Below are 17,808 nucleotides of genomic sequence, written 5' to 3' on the forward strand. Positions count from 1 at the left end.
TTGCTCATCATTTCTTTTAGCACAATAGTATTCCATTACATTCATATACCACAACTTGTTCAGCCATTCCCCAATTGATGGGCATCCCCTCAATTTCCAATTCTTTGCCACCCCAGAAAGAGCTGCTATAAATATTTTTTACACGTGGGTCCTTTTCCCATTTTTATGATCTCTCTGGGGTACAGCCCTAGAAGTGCTATTGCTGGGTCAAAGGGTATGCACATTTTTATAGCCCTTTGGGCATAGTTCCAAATTGTTTTACAGAATGGTTGGATCATTTCACAACTCCACCCACAATGCATTAGTATTCCAATTTCCCCACATTTTCTCCAACATTTATCATTTTCCTGTTTTGTCATGTTGGCCAATCTGATAGATGTGTCTACATCATATCTTAAGTGGGCTAATACAGTCAAATTGAACAGCAGTGCTGCACCACTGTTGCTACTCTTAACATCTAATCTTTGTTGAATGATGACTGGATACACTATTAGAGAACCTGCCCCACCTCCATATGAATTCCTTGCTATAAATGAAACCAAGGGTAATACTTTTGACTTCGATGGAAGGAGATTGTGTGGGAGAAGGAGCAAGAGAAGGTTGGAAACTAAAGGAGAAGGAATGTGAAGGCAATCTGGAGGGCTCTGGAATCATGAAGAGAGCCAGAGATACTGAATTTGGGGAGAAATTTTGGAGCATTTGAGAACGATTGAAGAAGATGGGGTGAAGGAAAAGAGGAGCCAAAGGGGCAGGAAAGACACTCAAGCTGAGGAGAAAGTGAAGAAGGCTTAGGGGAGATGAAAGTTGGTAAGATAATGTAAGCACGATGAGTTGCTGGGACTAGGTAAGAGATTAATAAGAAAAGGGAAAAGAAGTCAGGTTTGGCTTTCAGAGAGATCTAACAAAGTGATGATGACCTAAGAAGGTAGGACAATGAAAGTTTTATCATTAAAGACTCCCGTAAGTAACTGGGCATAGCATTTTTCCAGCAGCGATAATATCAAGAAAGACAAAGTGTTGAGAATCTCACTTTCAGCAAGTAAGAAGAGTGGGGAGAACTTTGCGTTACAGTATAATATTTATATTTCTACTAGGGGTAAGTGACTTAATTTGGTTCAAAATGCAGGTGGTTTCAGATCCTTGTAGAAGAGAAGATAAAGGGGATTTTTGCCATTCCTTGTAGCATAGTAATAATCTATTACACTCATACATCATAATTTGTTCATCTCTTCCACAGTTGATGGGCACCTACTTTGTTTTCAGTTCTTTGCTGCAACAAAAAAAGTACTCCTATAAATATTTCTGTCCATATAAGTCCTTTCTTTTTTTTCTTTGATCTCTTTGGGCTATATACCTAATGGTGATATCAAAAGGTCAGAGGCTACGCACGCTTTAATGACTTTTTAGATATTCATTCTAAATTGCTTTTCAGAATGGTTGATTAATTCACAACTCTACCAATAGTATGTTAGTGTGGCTGTTCTTCCAGCTAGATGGTGCAGTGGATAGAGTGCCAGGCTTGGAGTCAGGCCTCATCATCCTGAGTTCAAATCTGGCCCCAGATAGTTACTGTGATCTTTGGCAAGTCACTTAACCCTGTTTGCCTCAGTTTCCTCATCTGGAAAATGGCCTAGAGAAGGAAATGGCAAGCCACTTCAGTGTCTGCCAAGAAAACCCCAAATAGGGTCATGAAGAGTCAGACACAACTGAACAGCAAACAAGTGGTGTGTTCTTCCAAAGCTCCTATGATAATTGTCATTATCCTTTTATGTCCTCTTTGCTAATCTGATGGGTCTTGAGTTGGAGCCTCAGACTTGTTTTAATTTATATTTCTCTTATCGTTACCATTTTGGAGCATTTTTAATATGGTTCTTGAAACTTGCTTCTCTACTTTTGAGAACTGCCTGTTCATATCCTTTGACCATTTATCTATTGAGGAAAAAAGATTTCAAAGTGTTCAGAAAAAAGATAGATGGGATATCATGGCCAAACATTCTACAGAGTAAGTTAACTTAGAAGAGAGGAGAAACTAGCAAAGAGATTCTGAAGACTCAAAGAGAGATGGTTCCATTGAGCAGGATCAGAAGTTGTTTTTGTGGATATGCAGGAAAGTCATCAGGCAACCTGGACTTTTAAGAGACACACATAGAAGAGGGACACAAATAATGGCGGGTGAATACAATAGTATATCATAGGCCTTTTAGAATAGCTTAAGTGTGTGTTAAACCTCAGAATGAGCTGAGGCTAGTGAGGAAGGCTAGCATTTGGCAGCTAGGTGATGCAGTGGATAGACCTCTGGATCTGAAATCTGGAAGACCTGAGTTCAAATCCAGTCTTAGACACTTACTAGCTATGTGACCCTAGGCAAGTCATTTCATTTCTGTGTGCCTCAGTTTCCTCATCTATAAAATGGGGATGATAACACCCATCTCTGAGTTGTTGTGAGGATAAGTGAGATATTTTTAAAGCACTTTGCAAACCTTAAAACTTTATATAAATTTTAGCCATCATCTATTATTAGCATAACAAAAAGGGAAAAAGAGAAGAGTTATGATGGATGCTTGAGGTAGATTGGATGATGATAAATGTAAAGAAGTCAAAGCTGCACAACTCCTTTTTTTCCTTATATTTTATTTACCACGGAACGTATGGTTTTTGGACTGGAAAGAACAGAACAAAAGTAGTTGGTAAGGAATTCATATCCAAGATAAGTAAGGGGATAGTTAAAGAGCTCCTGGCTTTTCTTGATGTGAGAATGAGCAGGCCCAGATCAACTGCATCATATAGTACTGAAAGAACCTTTGGATGTGATTCTGAGCCATTGTCAGTAATCTCTAAAAGACTGTGGAGTATTGTCAGCAATAGGCATCTCCTCATTGGAGATTTTCAGACAAAGACTTGGGTGTTTTGTGTGACGTGTCATAAAGAAGGAGCCTTTTTCAGGGATGGATTGGACTTGATGAACTTGGAGAACCATTCCAATTCTGAGATTCTGTGATAATGACAGCTAAATGGAAGGACATGTTGACAGTTCTCCTTGAAGGAATTAAGAAGTTGGCAGAGTTGGTTTTATTTTTTGCCTAAAGGCAACAAGAAGCTTGATTTCATGGGATATTTGATTATCTTGCCAAACCAGAACCTTCAACAGACATTTGTACACTCTAGTAGAAGGGCAACCATAAATACAAAAGGACATCCTAGATTTTTAAATGCAGTCTCTTTTTCACTGTTGTAACAGTGAGTTTATACATCTGCACCCAACAACAAAGTACTTTGTGAGCGAGCAGCAAATGCATTTAAGAAGAAGAAGCTGGAGTGTGGCTGGGCCTGATATGTAGAAGAGATGTGTGCTAGAGGTGACACTGTTTTAAAGGCATGCTGGGGTGGATTTCCAAAATATCTTGAACTGGGGAAGATTATAAAACAAAGGAAAAAATCACAGGTGGTGCTTCCCCTGAAAAATCTCAAACAAGATGACACTAGCTACTGCCAACTCATATGTCTGCTGTCTCATTTCTCTAAAATATTTATGATAAATAGTTTATGCACGTGTCTGAGAATGTAAGACAAACAAGCAAGTTTTCATAGGCAGTTTTTTTGTAGTAGAGTACACATCTTAAGAAGCCGCATAGAGTAATGGTTATTTTTGGCCATGTTGTCTAACACACTTCTTCCTCCCTTGGCCTCTATTTCCTCACCTGTCACGAGGTTGACAGAGTTATTGGCCTCTGAGTTCACTTAGAGCTCTGAATCGATGATCCTCAGTGTTGGATTCAAGTCTCACTTCAGGCATCTCTCCGCTCTCAGATCCAGCTGCCTAACCCAAGAGGTTCAGCTTGCTTCTCTGTAACATGGGCACTTGTAGGACAGCCCTTTGCAATGTGAGGGATTACTTATTAGTTTCATATAACTTTCTGAGAAGTGTATGAGTCTGTAGTCTATTTATTGGTTTAAAAAAAAAACATTTGCCTAACACAAAGTGGAGAGTCTTTCTATGGTGGTTTTCATATCTACATTCAGTTTATACTATGACAGATGCACGTTTGTGGTCATTTTGTTCACTGATTCATCAAGTGTTGAAATCAAGACCGTTGTAAAGCAGGGGGAACGTGTGCTCACCCAAGTTTTTTGTCAGTTTTGTGGTAGATATCCTGCACAGAAACCAAACAAAGGAAGGGATTTCCTGTTGATGGCAGGATTCTCTAAATGGACCAACTGATACGTGGCCCCATACCAATTATATTAAACCCTGGAACTGCAACACCTTCACATTGTAATGCGAAATAGATTGTTTTTACCACCTACACTGCAAAATGATGGATAAAAATGCCTGTTGCCCAGACTGTCACTACAGTTGTTGAGAGAGAGATAGAGAAAGAGAGAGAAAATGTGTCTGCATTCATATGTAAATAAAATTTTGGACAGGTGCTGTAGATGGACAGTGAACTGGACCTGGAAATCAGTAGGAAAGGAAGAGAAAGGAAGGCATTTGGGAAATTTTACACTGCTTTTAATGATCCCAAACTGTTCATTGTAGCAATATCCTCTCTTTAACACCAGTTATTCTCTCAGGGATGCATATTGCTGAACCATGGAGCACATGATCTTGGAAGGATCAGAATGAAAAGTATCACGAAGAGCAATGAAAAGACACATTCCCCAGGATAAGTGGTTTAAAAGATATCATTGAGGACTTTAACTTCCTCAACAAATCAATCAACAAATATTTATTGAGCAACCACTTTTTCTATAGTCCCATGTTTTATTTTGGTGATAGAGCTATGTCTGCTGTACAGAAAATTGGCAAGATTGTTATGTGACCTGCTATTTCACGGAGCCCCATTCTCTAATGGTGGCTGAGCAATGATTGGGGTGAGCAGTTATTTCAAGAGAAGGTGATATTGCCAGTGATCAAATAAAAGATTAGAAGAGGTTCTTATGCACACAAGCCTCAGCACTCTCCCCCAACAAAGACAGAGGAATGGAAGAACTCCTTTCTACCCTTACCAACACCCACCACTCAAGGCTGACCTTGTTGGGGTGGGGCTGCCAACTTAGGATGGTCCTGCATTCTGCATGCCCTCAGTGCTGATCTTCTGTGAAAATTATGAAAAAAAAATGGAATAAGTAGTTCTTATTCTCAAGAAGCTTATGGTCTCTTTGGGAAGACTAGATGTGGTACACATAAAAAGATAGCAATATGATAGGCTTCAGATGAATGAAGATCTTCTCTTTGTAAAACACTGTGATAGGCACTAGGGGAGATAAAAAGAGAAATGAGATAGTTCCTATAAGGAACAAGCAACTTATTAGTAGAGAGATCATATGTCTACAAAACTACAATGTAAATTAGAATTTGGCTACAATATTCCTAGGAGTTTTCCTTTGGGGACCTCTTTCAGGAGGAGATCAGTGGATACTTTCCATTTGTATTTTGCCCTCTGGTTCTAAAATACTAGGGCAGTTTTCCTTGATAATTTCTTGAAAGATGATATTTAGGCTCTTTTTTTGATCATGGCTTTCAGATAGTTCAGTAATTTTTAAATTCTCTCTCCTGGATCTATTTTCCAGGTCAGTTGTTTTTCCATTGAGATATTTCACATTGTTTTCTAATTTTTCATTCTTTTGGATTTGTTTTACAGTGTCTTGATTTCTCATAAAGTCACTAGCTTCCAATTGCTGTATTCTCATTTTTAAGGAAGTATTTTCTTCAGTAATCTTTTGGACTTCCTTTTCCATTTGTCCAATTTTGCTCTTTAGGGCATTCTTTTCTTCATTGGCTTTTTGGACCTCTTTTGCCATTTGGGTTAGGCTATTTTTTAAGGTGTTATTTTCTTCAGTATTTTTTGGGTCTCCTTTAGCAAGCTATTAACTTGCTTTTCATGATTTTCTTGCATCACTCTCATTTCTCTTCCCAGTTTTTCCTCTACTTCTCTTACTTGCTTCTCAAAATCCCTTTTGAGCTCTTCCAAGGCCTGGGACTGATTCATATTTTTCTTGGAAGTTTTGGATGTAGGAGCTTTGACTTTGTTTTCTTCTTCTGGTTGTATGTTTTGATCTTCTTTGTCACCAAAGTAAGATAATATAGTCTGATTCTTTTTGCACTGCTTGCTCATGATCCCAACCAATTACTTGAGTTTTAAACTCTTTGTTAAGGTAAAAGTCTGTTTCCAATGTGGAGAATATACTGTCCCAAGCTTTGGGGGTTTGTACAGCTGTTTTCAGAGATGCTTCTAGGGACCTGAAAAGTGTCAGTTCTTCCAGGGTGCTATGATATGGGGTGAGGTGTTTCCTCTCCACCACCACAACAAGCTCCACCACAAAAGCGCTCCTCCTTGCCCCAGGACCGCCCCTCAAAACTGTGACCCATATCCAAGCACCAGTAAAGCAAGAGATTCCTGCCTCAGCACTGGCAAAGAGATCCTTGCAATCCCCCTCTGATCAGCCACGCGATTCCCCCTCAGTCTCTGGGCCGGAAGCCAGCCGCTCCCCTTGGGGCAGCTGAGATCTAGCTTCTTCTCTCACCACAGTAACAGACTTTTCCCACTGACCTTCTGAGTTGTCTTTGGCGTTCGTGGGTTGAGAAGTCTGGAAACCACTACAGCTGCCTGCGATTCAGTCCTCAGAGGACTGCTCTAGGTTTGCTGCGGCCTGCGCGCCCACGCCAAACTACGCCCCTCTCCCAGCCCAGCCCGATATACCTTTCCGATCAGCCATCCAGGTTGTCTTGGGCTGGAAATTTGCTTTACTCTGTTTTTTTTGTGGGTTCTGCTGCTTTAGAATTTGTTTAGAGCCATTTTTTTGTAGGTATTTGGAGGGGTTTGGGGGAGAGCTCTAGCAAGTCACTGCTTTCCCTTCTACAATGTAAGTTAGAACGTAATGTTTGCAAAGAAGTTTAAAATGCCCTAAAGAGTTCTGAGGAAGGAAAACCCATTTTCTGCTGAGGGAATTGGGTGACTAATGGGTATCACTATGTATCGTTTCTTTTTAAAAATTCAATTTTATCTTATTTCCAATTATGTATTCCCTGCTTCACTTGTCTCCATTTCTCACCTAACTGGAAAGCAAGAAAACTAAACCCCATTACAAGTATGTGTGCCACCCCCTCCCCCTCCAATATCCTTCAATAGGTACTCTTCAGTTCATCACCTCTCTAGAGGTGGGTAGCCTGTTTTCATCATGAGTCCTCTAGAACAGTCGGTTCCATTGGGTTGATCAGAGTTTCTAAATCATTCAAAGTTGTTTGTCTTTACAGTAATTTTGTTATTGTATAAATTGTTCTGTGTATTTCACTTAGTACGTATCACTTTCTGCTCTGTGTGAAAAATAGTAGATCCTTCACCTTATTTGCTGAGCTGTGGCCATCTGAAATTCCTTTTCTCATTCCTTTAGTCCTTTTCACGGCTTCTGGAGGAAGATAGAGGTCTGAGGAGGGACTCATCAGGTCAGCACATGAAGTGCAGGTTCTGAGGCCTGGTGTGTGGCCTGTTGTCCTGAACTGCCTTTGTGTACTTTGAGACTTCAAAATAGTTCTCATCCATCCGCATGTCTCCTCCAGGGATACAAATCACAATCTGACTACACTCTTTGTGCAACTCTTACCCACATCCTACCAGATTTCCTCCATGGGAAGTCCATTTGATGTGCGATATACTGGAAACTTTCTTCTAGACCTCTTGACATGGGGTGGGCCTGTCTGTGATCCATCACGGCTTGGTAAATACCCAGCCCGCCTCCTCTTCCAGCCTTATCTTACTTTTTACACCATCCCTTCCAGCTCACTCTTCACTGTGACTACTCCTACTTCTTTTTCTCTTCTTTCCAGTCCAGAGGTCACCCTCCTTGTCTGAGAAAACAGGAGCAGCAGAAGCAGCCCTGCCTCGCCTCCACCAGCACTTGTCGCCTCGCTCCTTTGCTGAGCCTCCTCTTCTCAGAAGAGGTTGTTTGTGGATCCCTTTTTCGATCCTAGCTGGCTCATTCTAAGCTTCAGAACTTCTGACACGACTCTTAAAGGACTATGCCATGCTGTTTGTATTCATCCCTTGTCTTCCTGCTTTATGTGACTTTTGAAAACTCAAATTGGTTGGTGAGTGCCCTGGGCCACACAAACAACTACTCTTTTTCCTCTCCTCTAAAATTGTTTCTCTTTATATCTTCAGAATTTCATTCTTGAGAGCTTCTTGTCCCTCTTGGGCTTATTTCTCTGATAGAATTTTAGTTTGAAGGATCCTGCCTCTGCGTCCTCTAAATCCTAAGAAGTTGCTCTCCCAAAATCTCAGGTCATGCCGTGTCTGGATTTCTGTTAAAGGACTGAAGGGACCTGGATGGCCCAATGACATCTCCATTGTCATAGATTCTGAGATAGAGTGGATGCTTTTTTCCTGACCCTCCCCCGCCCAGGCTATCATCCCACCTCTTCCACTCTCAGCCCATTTTACTGTCCATGCACAGTTACATGTACTGGTGGTTTAGCTCTACAGACTGACCATTCAATTGCATGTCATAGTCTGTTCAATGGACATTCTTTACCTCCTTGATTTTACTTGTGAGGCCAGGTAGGCTAAATTCTTGAATGATTACAGATCTCATTTAGGAAACTTTGCGGTGTTGCACAATGCCACCTGCAGACAGGAACATCTGGAGGTCTTCAGTATCAATAGAGAATCCCTCTTCTATTTGGACTTTTCTTCAAACACCCTTTGACTGTGGTAAATACCTCCATCTCCTTCTTTTAAGCTTTGCTATTTATAATCAGTCATCAAACAATTGTTGCTTGTCCATCTTTCATGGAATCTTGTTTGATTTTGCTTTTGCTTCATGCATGGGATTCACTTTATTGAAGGAGAACCTTTAAGCCGTACCAAATCAAATTTTTTTTTATAGTTAACAAACAATAAGCCCAGTGAAATCTTGTATTTTCTTCACATTTCATTCACTTGTCTGTCTGTAAAGATATCCTTTGTAGCATGTTGCTTTTGAAAGCCTGCCTGTTCTTTTCTGATTACTTCATGCCTTCAATATGGGTAAAGATTATTCTCATAAAATTTTTATAGATATGGGAAAGTAGAGTTGGCACGTAGTGTGGTAGTTATTCTTGTTTTCTTAGTCGCCTTTTTTTTTTGACAGTTAAATTACCAATTTTAAAAAAAGATGGGCATTATCCCTTCTTTGAGATAGTTTCAAGTTGATTCCTCACACCTTTAAAATTATGACACCTCCCTCAAAGGACCTCCTGTGTATCTGCAAGTCATGGAGCCAGTCAGGGACTGAAATGTTATTGTTGTTTGTTGTTCAGTTGTTTTTTAGCTATGTCTGACTCTGTGTGACCCTATTTGGGGTTTTCTTGGCAAAGATACTGGAGTGGTTTGCCATTTCCTTCTCCAGCTCATTTTCCAGATGAGAAAACTGAGGCAGACAGGGTTAAGTGACTTGCCCAGGGCCATACAGCTAGTAAGTGTCTGATGTCAGATTTTAATTCAGGTCTTCCTGATTCCAAGCCCGGCACTCTATCCATTGTGCTACCTAACTGAAATATTAAAAATCTGAATATGGCAAGCTCTGTTGTCATTGGTAGAGAAAATGGTGTGCGAAAACTGCTGAGTTTTTGTTTTTGAAATCCTAATGCTGGGCACAATGCCAGCCACATAGCAGGTGTTTAATAAATGCTTGTTGATTGATTGGTGGTATAGCAATCGAAAAAATCTTCCGTTTTTCATTTGTTGTCCTCATAGAGTCATCATTAATTGTTTTTCAATGATCTGGCTTAATTGGATCTCTTACCAAGATTTATCTATGAACTAGCAAATTTAGTTATTTCTTAATCCTCCAACATTTTTTTCCCACCCTTTTCTGTATATTGTTGATTTAGTTTGGGGGCTTTATGAAATATTTTGAAGAGCATCTATACCTCTTCTGCAACAGGAGGGAAAGTCTTTTTACAGATTCTAATAATGAGTACTATAATTATCAAATGTCTCATGAAATTGTGTTTGTTGTTGCTTTTGAATGTAATAAAACCAACTCACCAACACATTTGTTTGCCTTTTCGAAGAAGAGCTGTGAGCCATCCTTCTATCTAACTTTGTTTTCCTTTTTTTCTTTCGGTTTCATTTATAATGAAAATATCAGTATTGATATATTTGTTTCTTCTAATAGTGTTTATTCTTTGTTCAGTGAACAAGAATCTCACATTTATCATTATCATCAATGGTTTAAAATATGTGATTGTTAACACTGTTCCTCCTCTTCCACCATTCTGTTACTGATGCTGTAATAGCATAATGCGTAGGACTGATGGTAATATTATATTTTTCTTTGTCTTATGAGTTGCTGTGATTAATGAATTACCACCTCAGCTCTCTATTTTCTTTAATAAATACTTACAGAGTGCCTACTGTATCCAGTTTAGTTAGGTTGATAAAGTGCTGGACTAAGAGTCAGGAAAGAGCTGAGTTCAAATCCAGCCCCAGACTCTTACTAGTAAAATGGGAATCATAATAGCACCCACCTCTCAGGGTTGTTGTGAAACATATGCAAAGCCATTTGCAAACCTTAAAGTGATACACACACACACACACACACACATACACACATACACACACGTATGAATGTGTATGTATCTACTACAATTACTACTATGATGACTACTACTACTATGATGAGTACTACTGCTGCCACCACTAATACAACAACAACAACTACTACTGCTGCTACTACTACTACTGCTGCTGCTGCTGCTACTACTACACTCACGACTATGACTTTTACAACTTCGACTACAACTGTGATGTGCTTTGGAGACACAGCTCTGTTGCCTGTCAAAGGAGAGAGGCTGTGTACACAAATAACTTTAGTGTGAGGCACCATGTTGTTGGTGCCACTTGTGCAGAATACACCACGTGAAACACACTGGAGGCCCAAGGCCAGAGAGACAGTTTCTAACTGGGGGTGATTGAGGCCAGAACAAGCCACATGCTGTTGACACTGGCCAATCTCTGGGACTGTTTTTAAAATTTGTTCTGATTCCTCCCAAGTTCATCGTCCTATAGTGTCTTCCTATTGCCAGTACTCCCAGCCCCCCTGTGTGGACACACTTCCTAAGCTGCTTCTGAAAAAGCATTTGGATTGGGTGTAGAGACCTGGAAAACAAGAACCATGGCCTACTGGTGACCATTCTTGATCTTGCCCTTTGATGTTATAATTTCACTGTGAATATGGCTAGTGGCTAGAGAGCTCATGCTCTAGATGTTTTGGTTGGGGAATGGAGGAGAAGGTATTCAGTGAAGTGCCGTACCTGTGCTTATCTCTACCTCGACACATACCCTGGGCCTGACCGCCCTTGTCTTTGCTACCCAGGTGCATCCACTGTGGAGTTGTCTTTGTGACCTTAGCCTTGCTGAAGAGGCACATCCAAGAGCGGCACTGCCAGGTTTTCCACAAGTGTGCATTTTGCCCTATGGCCTTCAAATCTGCTAGTGGCACTGCTGCCCACAGTGCTGCCCAGCACCCTGCCCAGCCACACAAAGCCTCTCAGTAAGTGCATATCCCTGGTGGGGGGAGGGATGGCCAAAGTGCTGTGTGAGACAGGGGGCCAGCCTAGAGGGAAGTGTCTCGAACCTTGGGAGAAGTTGGGACAGGGACATTTGCTGAAAAGAATTTAGAGGGAAGAGGTTTTTATCCCCAAATGTCCTTCTGGTTCTCATGTAGCTGTAGTACTCTGTGCCTAAATTCTAGCAGCTATTGTGCAATCCTTTCTTTGAAATAAGTAGTTCATGCTTTGCGCCTGTAGGGCCTCTCAGGATCCTGCAGTCCTTTATGTAGAGAGGCTTAATCCTCCTGGTTTTGTTCCTCCTTCCCCTAGACTGATCTATAAGTGTTCTTGTGAAACTGTCTTCAACAAAAAGAAGCTGATGCAGCAGCACTTTTATCAGAACACCAACAAATTGCTGGTGGGAGTTTTTAAGTGCCCTGAGTGTCAGCTTGTGTTCATGCAGAAGCAGCTGCTGATGCAACATGTCAAGGTGGGTCAGGAGACCTGGGTGGGGAGGTTCACAGAGAACCAGTGCAAGCATGGTACCCTACATCCATCTCCTTGCTCAGTCAGTAATCACCCTCCCCATCCCTAGAATGTCCATGGTGTCCCACGAAATGTGGAAGAGCTGCCCAGCCTACGGTCTACAACTGAGACATCCTCTGGGCGTCCAGGCCCTGGGAGCCCTGCTGAGCCATCAGCCACTAGTACTGCTGGGCAGAGTGGTACCCAGACCTCAGTCTGCTGGGACAGGCCTGGGGAGCGCCGTGCTGATGCCCAGAACAAGGCTGAAATGAGGTCCAAATTGAGGAGCACTGGTTGGACCTGCCAAGAGTGCCATGAGTGTCTCCCTGATCGTGAGAGCTATGTGTCTCATATGAAGAAGAGCCATGGCCGGGTAAGTGTCATGCAGCTAGGTTTGGGGGCCTTGACAAGTGAAGGGGAAGGGAAGAGTGTGATCAGGCGCCGTCGGTGCTGAAGTACAGCTGCACAGCCACAGATGTACCTGAGTTCCTTTAACAGGTTGAGAGAACATTGAGCCCAGGGAGCAGAATATTCTGTCATTCCTAGTTCTTGAGTTCCTTTGGTAGCATAAGGTCCCAAGGAGAGTCAAAGGAATTCTGATGCCCAGACCCAGGCCTTGACTGCCAGGTCACACAGTCCTGAATTTCAAGAGTTCGTTTCTGTGTAGTCAGAGCTTTCAGATCCTTTACAGTGTCAGCTTCATGGCTCTGTCCTTCTGGGTTGGGTTGGATCCTCAGATATATCAGGTCTTAGAATACACAGAGGTCATTGGGTCTAGAAAAAGCATGTTCTTCCTCTTTTCCTCGCCTTCCTCCCTTTAAAAACAAATCTTTCTCAGCTCTCTGGGGTCTGATGCTTTGTGTCCTGTTTCCTCTATTCAGATAGTGAAGCGCTTTCCATGTCGGCAGTGTGAATGCTCCTTCCATACCGCCATTAACCTTCGACGACATAGCCGAAACAACCATGATACAGCCAAGAAGGTTTATACTTGTTGGTAAGTTTCCTATTAAGTAGCTCTTGGCTAGAGGCCATGGTTAGAGGATTCCAGGAGTTGAAAGCAACTATGCTGATGGCATATGGGGACCTGTTGTGAGAGAACCCAGTGGTTCAGGTCACCTTAGAAAGGTAAGAGAAGAAAACCCCTGACTATGCCATAAAAGAGAGTGGGGCATCTATGTTCTTTTCCCCAGTATTATTGTCCGTAGCTCCTAAGCTTTAGAAATAATACATTTGTGCTAAAGCCTGCTATTGGAGGCTTGGATGCTAGTTCTTATGAAATCCCTTGCCCACTCAAAATGACACACTTGAATATTCTGTTAGCTCTCAGAGCATCCCTGGTTTTTAGTTTGGTGACCGCCATCACCCCTACTGCTGGGCATCCAGTGGCCAGGAGAAGCAGGAACAGTTCCATTGGTTCTGACATTGCTGGCTCAGCTATGAGACTGAGTTTGTTAGCCTGGTTGTATGTTGCTGTGATGCTGTGGGGAAATCACTTTGATCTGTCTAGGGCTTTCTTGGTGCTTCTTTGTATTGGACACTAGTGTCAAACCCTTAAGCTGGGAGTTACTTCTTTTTGCATCTCCTTTTCCACTCACCATTGGATACTAGAGGCTCTGATTCTACTTCTCTCCTGGCCTGGTTTTTGAAGGTATTGCACAGAGGACAGGCCCAGCTTCCCTCAGCTCTCCCTGCTGGAGAACCACGTCAGCCTTATGCATGGCATCAAAAATCTAGACTTGAGCCAGACGTCCAAAGCCAGACCTCCTGCTGGAGAGTCCTCCCAGGTGAGTTTCCCTTCCAATGACAGCTTCCTGGATGGAGTTTATGTCCTGAGTATTGGTCCATGTAGGCAAATGAAGATTGTTGGAAGACATGGGTAGCTTTTAAAGCTAACTGAATATGGGCAGAACAGAAGCTTCACACGTGGGGTTACTGCCTTGTTGGAATGGAGGCGGGAGGCAGATAGAGTCAAGTGAATGAAGAGGAGTTCTAAGGCCAGAGCGTGATTTGTTGTCACAGTTCTCTGTAGGCACAATAATCCCCTACTCCATCTTCACCACCACAACTACTTCCTGTCCTCTCCTGCCCCCTCCCACCACACCCAGCACACACAACACACACCTGGGGTCCTGTTTACTGAAGTGGGAGGCTGCATAGAGATAAGAGGGACAGTCGGGAAGGCCTTAGACCTCCGTGGCTCTGGAGGAAATCGTGTGGGTCTGGCTTAGGCAGTAATTCATTCTGTGCCCTCAGGAGGGCTACCAGTGATAACTAGGGTTATTCCACAGTGACTTTCACCACTGGACTCTGTTCATTTTTTTTTTTTTTTTTAGATGAAAGCTCTGAAGAGATCGGCTGCTGAGGTTGAAGGTGCCCTAGGCTCCACCAATGGAGCAGCTGTCCCCACCACCAAAAGACTCAAGGCCCAATTCCAGTGTGCAAAGTGCAGCTTTGCCACAGACTCGGGGCCGGAGTTTCAGAGCCACATACCTCAGCACCAGGTAGACAGCTCCACGTCCCAGTGTCTGCTGTGTGGCTTGTGTTACACCTCATCAAGCTCTCTCAACCGACACCTCTTCATTGTTCACAAAGTGAGAGACCCAGAGGAAGCAGAAGAGGTTGAGCGAGAAGGGCCTGGGGAAGGAGCTTCCCTGGAAATGAATGAGAATGGGTGTGAGGACTATCAGGGGGAGCCTGCCTTGGCTGGGTTGGAGGAAAGCCAATGGAAGAAGAGTCAGGCCTCCAAGGAGGACTGTGAGCAGGACACAGCAGGCCACCTACAGGCCACTCAGGACCAGAATAGCCACATGACATCTCCTCGGGTGTAACAAGTGGTTTTGAAATGTGGGAGGGCCAGGGAGGGCCATGCTGTCCTAGTACCTGCCTTGTGGAGAAGACGAAATAAAAAAAAAGCTGTGCCCCATTTTGTGTGTGTGTGGCTGTGTGTGTGTGGTTGTGTGTGTGTGGCTGTGTCCCCAGAGCAGTGTCTGTTCTGGCCTGGAGAATGCTGGGTCCCTTGGACCCCAAGGGGGTTAATAGGTAGCTGCTTGGAGCTACACTTGGGCCCCCAAGATTTCCCCTCCTCTACTTCCTAGCGCTGAGACTTAGGATGTCATACTCTTAGGCCTGATACATTTTCTGCCTCATCTTCTCCTGCCCCAAGTTCATGTGCTTTGGAGAAGTGGCATGTGGTAAGAATGCTGGATGGAATTAAGATTCGGGTTTGAATTCCAGCACCTGTGCCTCTTACCATTGTGTGACTGTGAGCCAGCCAACCTCGTGACCCCTAGTGTCTTCAGCTGTGAATTGGAAGAGATACTACTTGCAGGACTTTTCTTAGAGCATTGTAAGGGAAATGCCTTTTGCAACCCCTCCAGGGCTACTAAATTGCAGGGTTGAAACATGCAGCTTGATAGCTTTCAGACTACCCTTTGCTCTACCTCTCTAAATGTGGGCCCTCAGCAAGAGTTCCTTTCTCAGCCTGCCTGCCTCAGGTCTCAGACCTCATCTGAGGGGAAAGAAAGAAGCAGCTAATCTCCAGGCAAGAAGTTCCTTTTTCCACCTAGAGGGCATGAATCAGAGACGTGATGATCAAGGGGGGTGGTGGTTAGATTGGAAGCCTGACACCCACTTTCTGAGAGTTCTGCCTCGCTGGTTCTCTGGTATCACACTTACCTCTCATCTCTCTCTCTCGTTCCCTTGCTTTCTCTATAAATTACTCTGGAGAAGTCAACAGACACATTGAATTGACTCCATATCTATCCATTCAACAAATATCTAATGAGCCCCTGCTATATTGGAGGGACTGTAGTAGTCCCTCTGGGAGATGGGCAGATAAAGAAGTCAGGGCTCTTGCTATACAAGAGGTTACAATTTAATGATAAATATAATGCAAATTAGGGTCTGATAAAGAAAGTACAAAGGATCATACCATCAGATGAGGGGGAGTTCCTGTGCCACCTTGTGGGCAGGGAAGAACTGCCCCCACCCATCATTCTTGTCTTGTCTATAGCTAGAACTGGTCAGTAGGCGCGGCCTACATTAGTAGGCTCTGACTATAGCGTTTGTGGGCTGTCTCTCCAGGCCCTCCCCACCAGGGAAAGGTTTTTTTGGTAACCTTTGGAATAGACTTTTGGTACTCTTGCCACCCAGAGGGCATGGGGTGGGGGTGGGGGCACCATCCAATCCCCTTCTCTTGGCAGTGCACTTGTTAACCAGGTAAATATTTCAAATAAAAACTTCTTAGATTGGTGGAGGTAGGTTCTCTTATTCTTTCTTAGCCCAGTCCTGCTTAAGAAGGCTTTTTCAGGGTTCCTTCCACAGGGACTGAAAGAATGAGGCCTCCAGAGAGGTTAGTTCCTGAACGTTTTCCCCAAAATACTACAAGAAAGAGGGTTTTTTGACTTTGGTTCAAAGTTTTTTTCCTGGGCTAGCCTGTGCAGTTTCCCAGAATGTAGGAAGTCCTACTGTTGCTCCTATGGAAGCACTGTGTCCTTTATTTGCTGGGGAAATTAACATTTTATCAAATCCTTTGGCAGAGGTGTTCTTAATCTTTTTTTATGTGTATAATGGACCCATTCTTAGAATAATGTATTTAAATAACATACATAGTATTACAATGAAACCATTTATGTAAAAGTACAGTTAAATTTTTTTTTTTAAAGTTCACATACCTCAAGTTGAAAACTCTCTGCCATAGGGGAAGTAGAGGATGTGGCATTCAACCTCTCCTTTATCAAAAAAAAAAAAGAAAAGATTTGAGATTGTTGTTGTAAAATGTAATCTAGCAAAAGGGGGAATCATAAGACCATAGATTTATAGCTAACAGTGAATTTAGAGATTATCCAATCCAACCCCTCATTTTATAGATGTGGAACCTGGGACCCAGAGAGGTTAGGGGTCCTTGTCCACACAGGTGGTAAGGCAGCAGGGCTGGGGTTCAAATATCATTGGGCTTCTGGTTCCAAATCAGCACTATTCATCACATAATTGGAGTACTTAAAATGCTATAGAGGTGGTTCCAGGGGGTCCCAATTTTTTTCTTTGCACTGATGGAGGAATCAAGATATCTTGAGACAACCAAGTTGATGTAGTGGAGAGAGTGCCAGATTTAGAGTTAGGAAGACCTGAGTTCAAATCCTGCCTTCTCTGCTTAGTAACTGTGTGACCCTGGGCAATCTCAGCCTCATTTTCCTTACCTGTAAAATGGAGATAAAGCACCTATCTCACTGGGGTGTTAGCAGCATTAAATGTAAATGTGAGCTTATTATTGAGATGTATGGGCCCTACCCAGCAACAAGATTCACAAGAAAGACCTTGATGGGAAGGAGCTGTTGGTAGAGGTGGTGTTAGGTAGCCTGTGTAGAGATAGCCTCTGGGTCGGAAACACAGCATTTTGGAAGGGAGAATAAGCTGTGTGTTGAAAGGGGATAAGACCCAAGATGGCTTCTCTTATGAGTGCTGATCACGTTTTGAGAGGTGACTTTTCTCGAGAGGAATTGAATAGCAATTACAAAATATTAAGTCAGATAAATGTGCTTGACCTTTCCAGATTCAAAGGAAATAGATTTTGAAACCCCCTGTCAAATGCCACAATTTTCAGGGAAAATGCTAATGGCAATGGGAAAGGTTAGCGCTTGTAACAGTTGCAGAGAGATGGCTGTTGTTTATACCTTTAAACATTACTGCTGTCTGGAAGAAGCTTTGACCTCCCTCCTTGCTGGGTCTAGCGGGGGGGGGGGGGGGGGGGGGGG

General features: G+C 42.9%; 1 protein-coding gene across 3 annotated transcripts in view; it reads left to right on the plus strand.

The window, feature by feature from the left end:
- ZNF592 (zinc finger protein 592) overlaps positions 1 to 14,978 on the plus strand; it is a 59,120-nt gene extending 44,142 nt beyond the window's left edge. For all 3 annotated transcript variants that reach the window (XM_027851698.1, XM_027851697.1, XM_027851699.1), the window contains exons 4-9: positions 11,356 to 11,532; positions 11,861 to 12,020; positions 12,126 to 12,428; positions 12,937 to 13,049; positions 13,704 to 13,839; positions 14,389 to 14,978. In XM_027851698.1, coding sequence (XP_027707499.1) covers positions 11,356 to 11,532; positions 11,861 to 12,020; positions 12,126 to 12,428; positions 12,937 to 13,049; positions 13,704 to 13,839; positions 14,389 to 14,883 — 1,384 coding nt within the window. In that variant the 3' untranslated portion in view covers positions 14,884 to 14,978. The remainder of the gene's footprint in view (positions 1 to 11,355; positions 11,533 to 11,860; positions 12,021 to 12,125; positions 12,429 to 12,936; positions 13,050 to 13,703; positions 13,840 to 14,388) is intronic.
- Positions 14,979 to 17,808: the final 2,830 nt, after the last annotated feature.

This window comes from Vombatus ursinus, unplaced genomic scaffold (assembly GCF_900497805.2).
Source record: "Vombatus ursinus unplaced genomic scaffold, bare-nosed wombat genome assembly UNPS02009205.1, whole genome shotgun sequence".
Lineage (NCBI taxonomy): Eukaryota > Metazoa > Chordata > Mammalia > Diprotodontia > Vombatidae > Vombatus > Vombatus ursinus.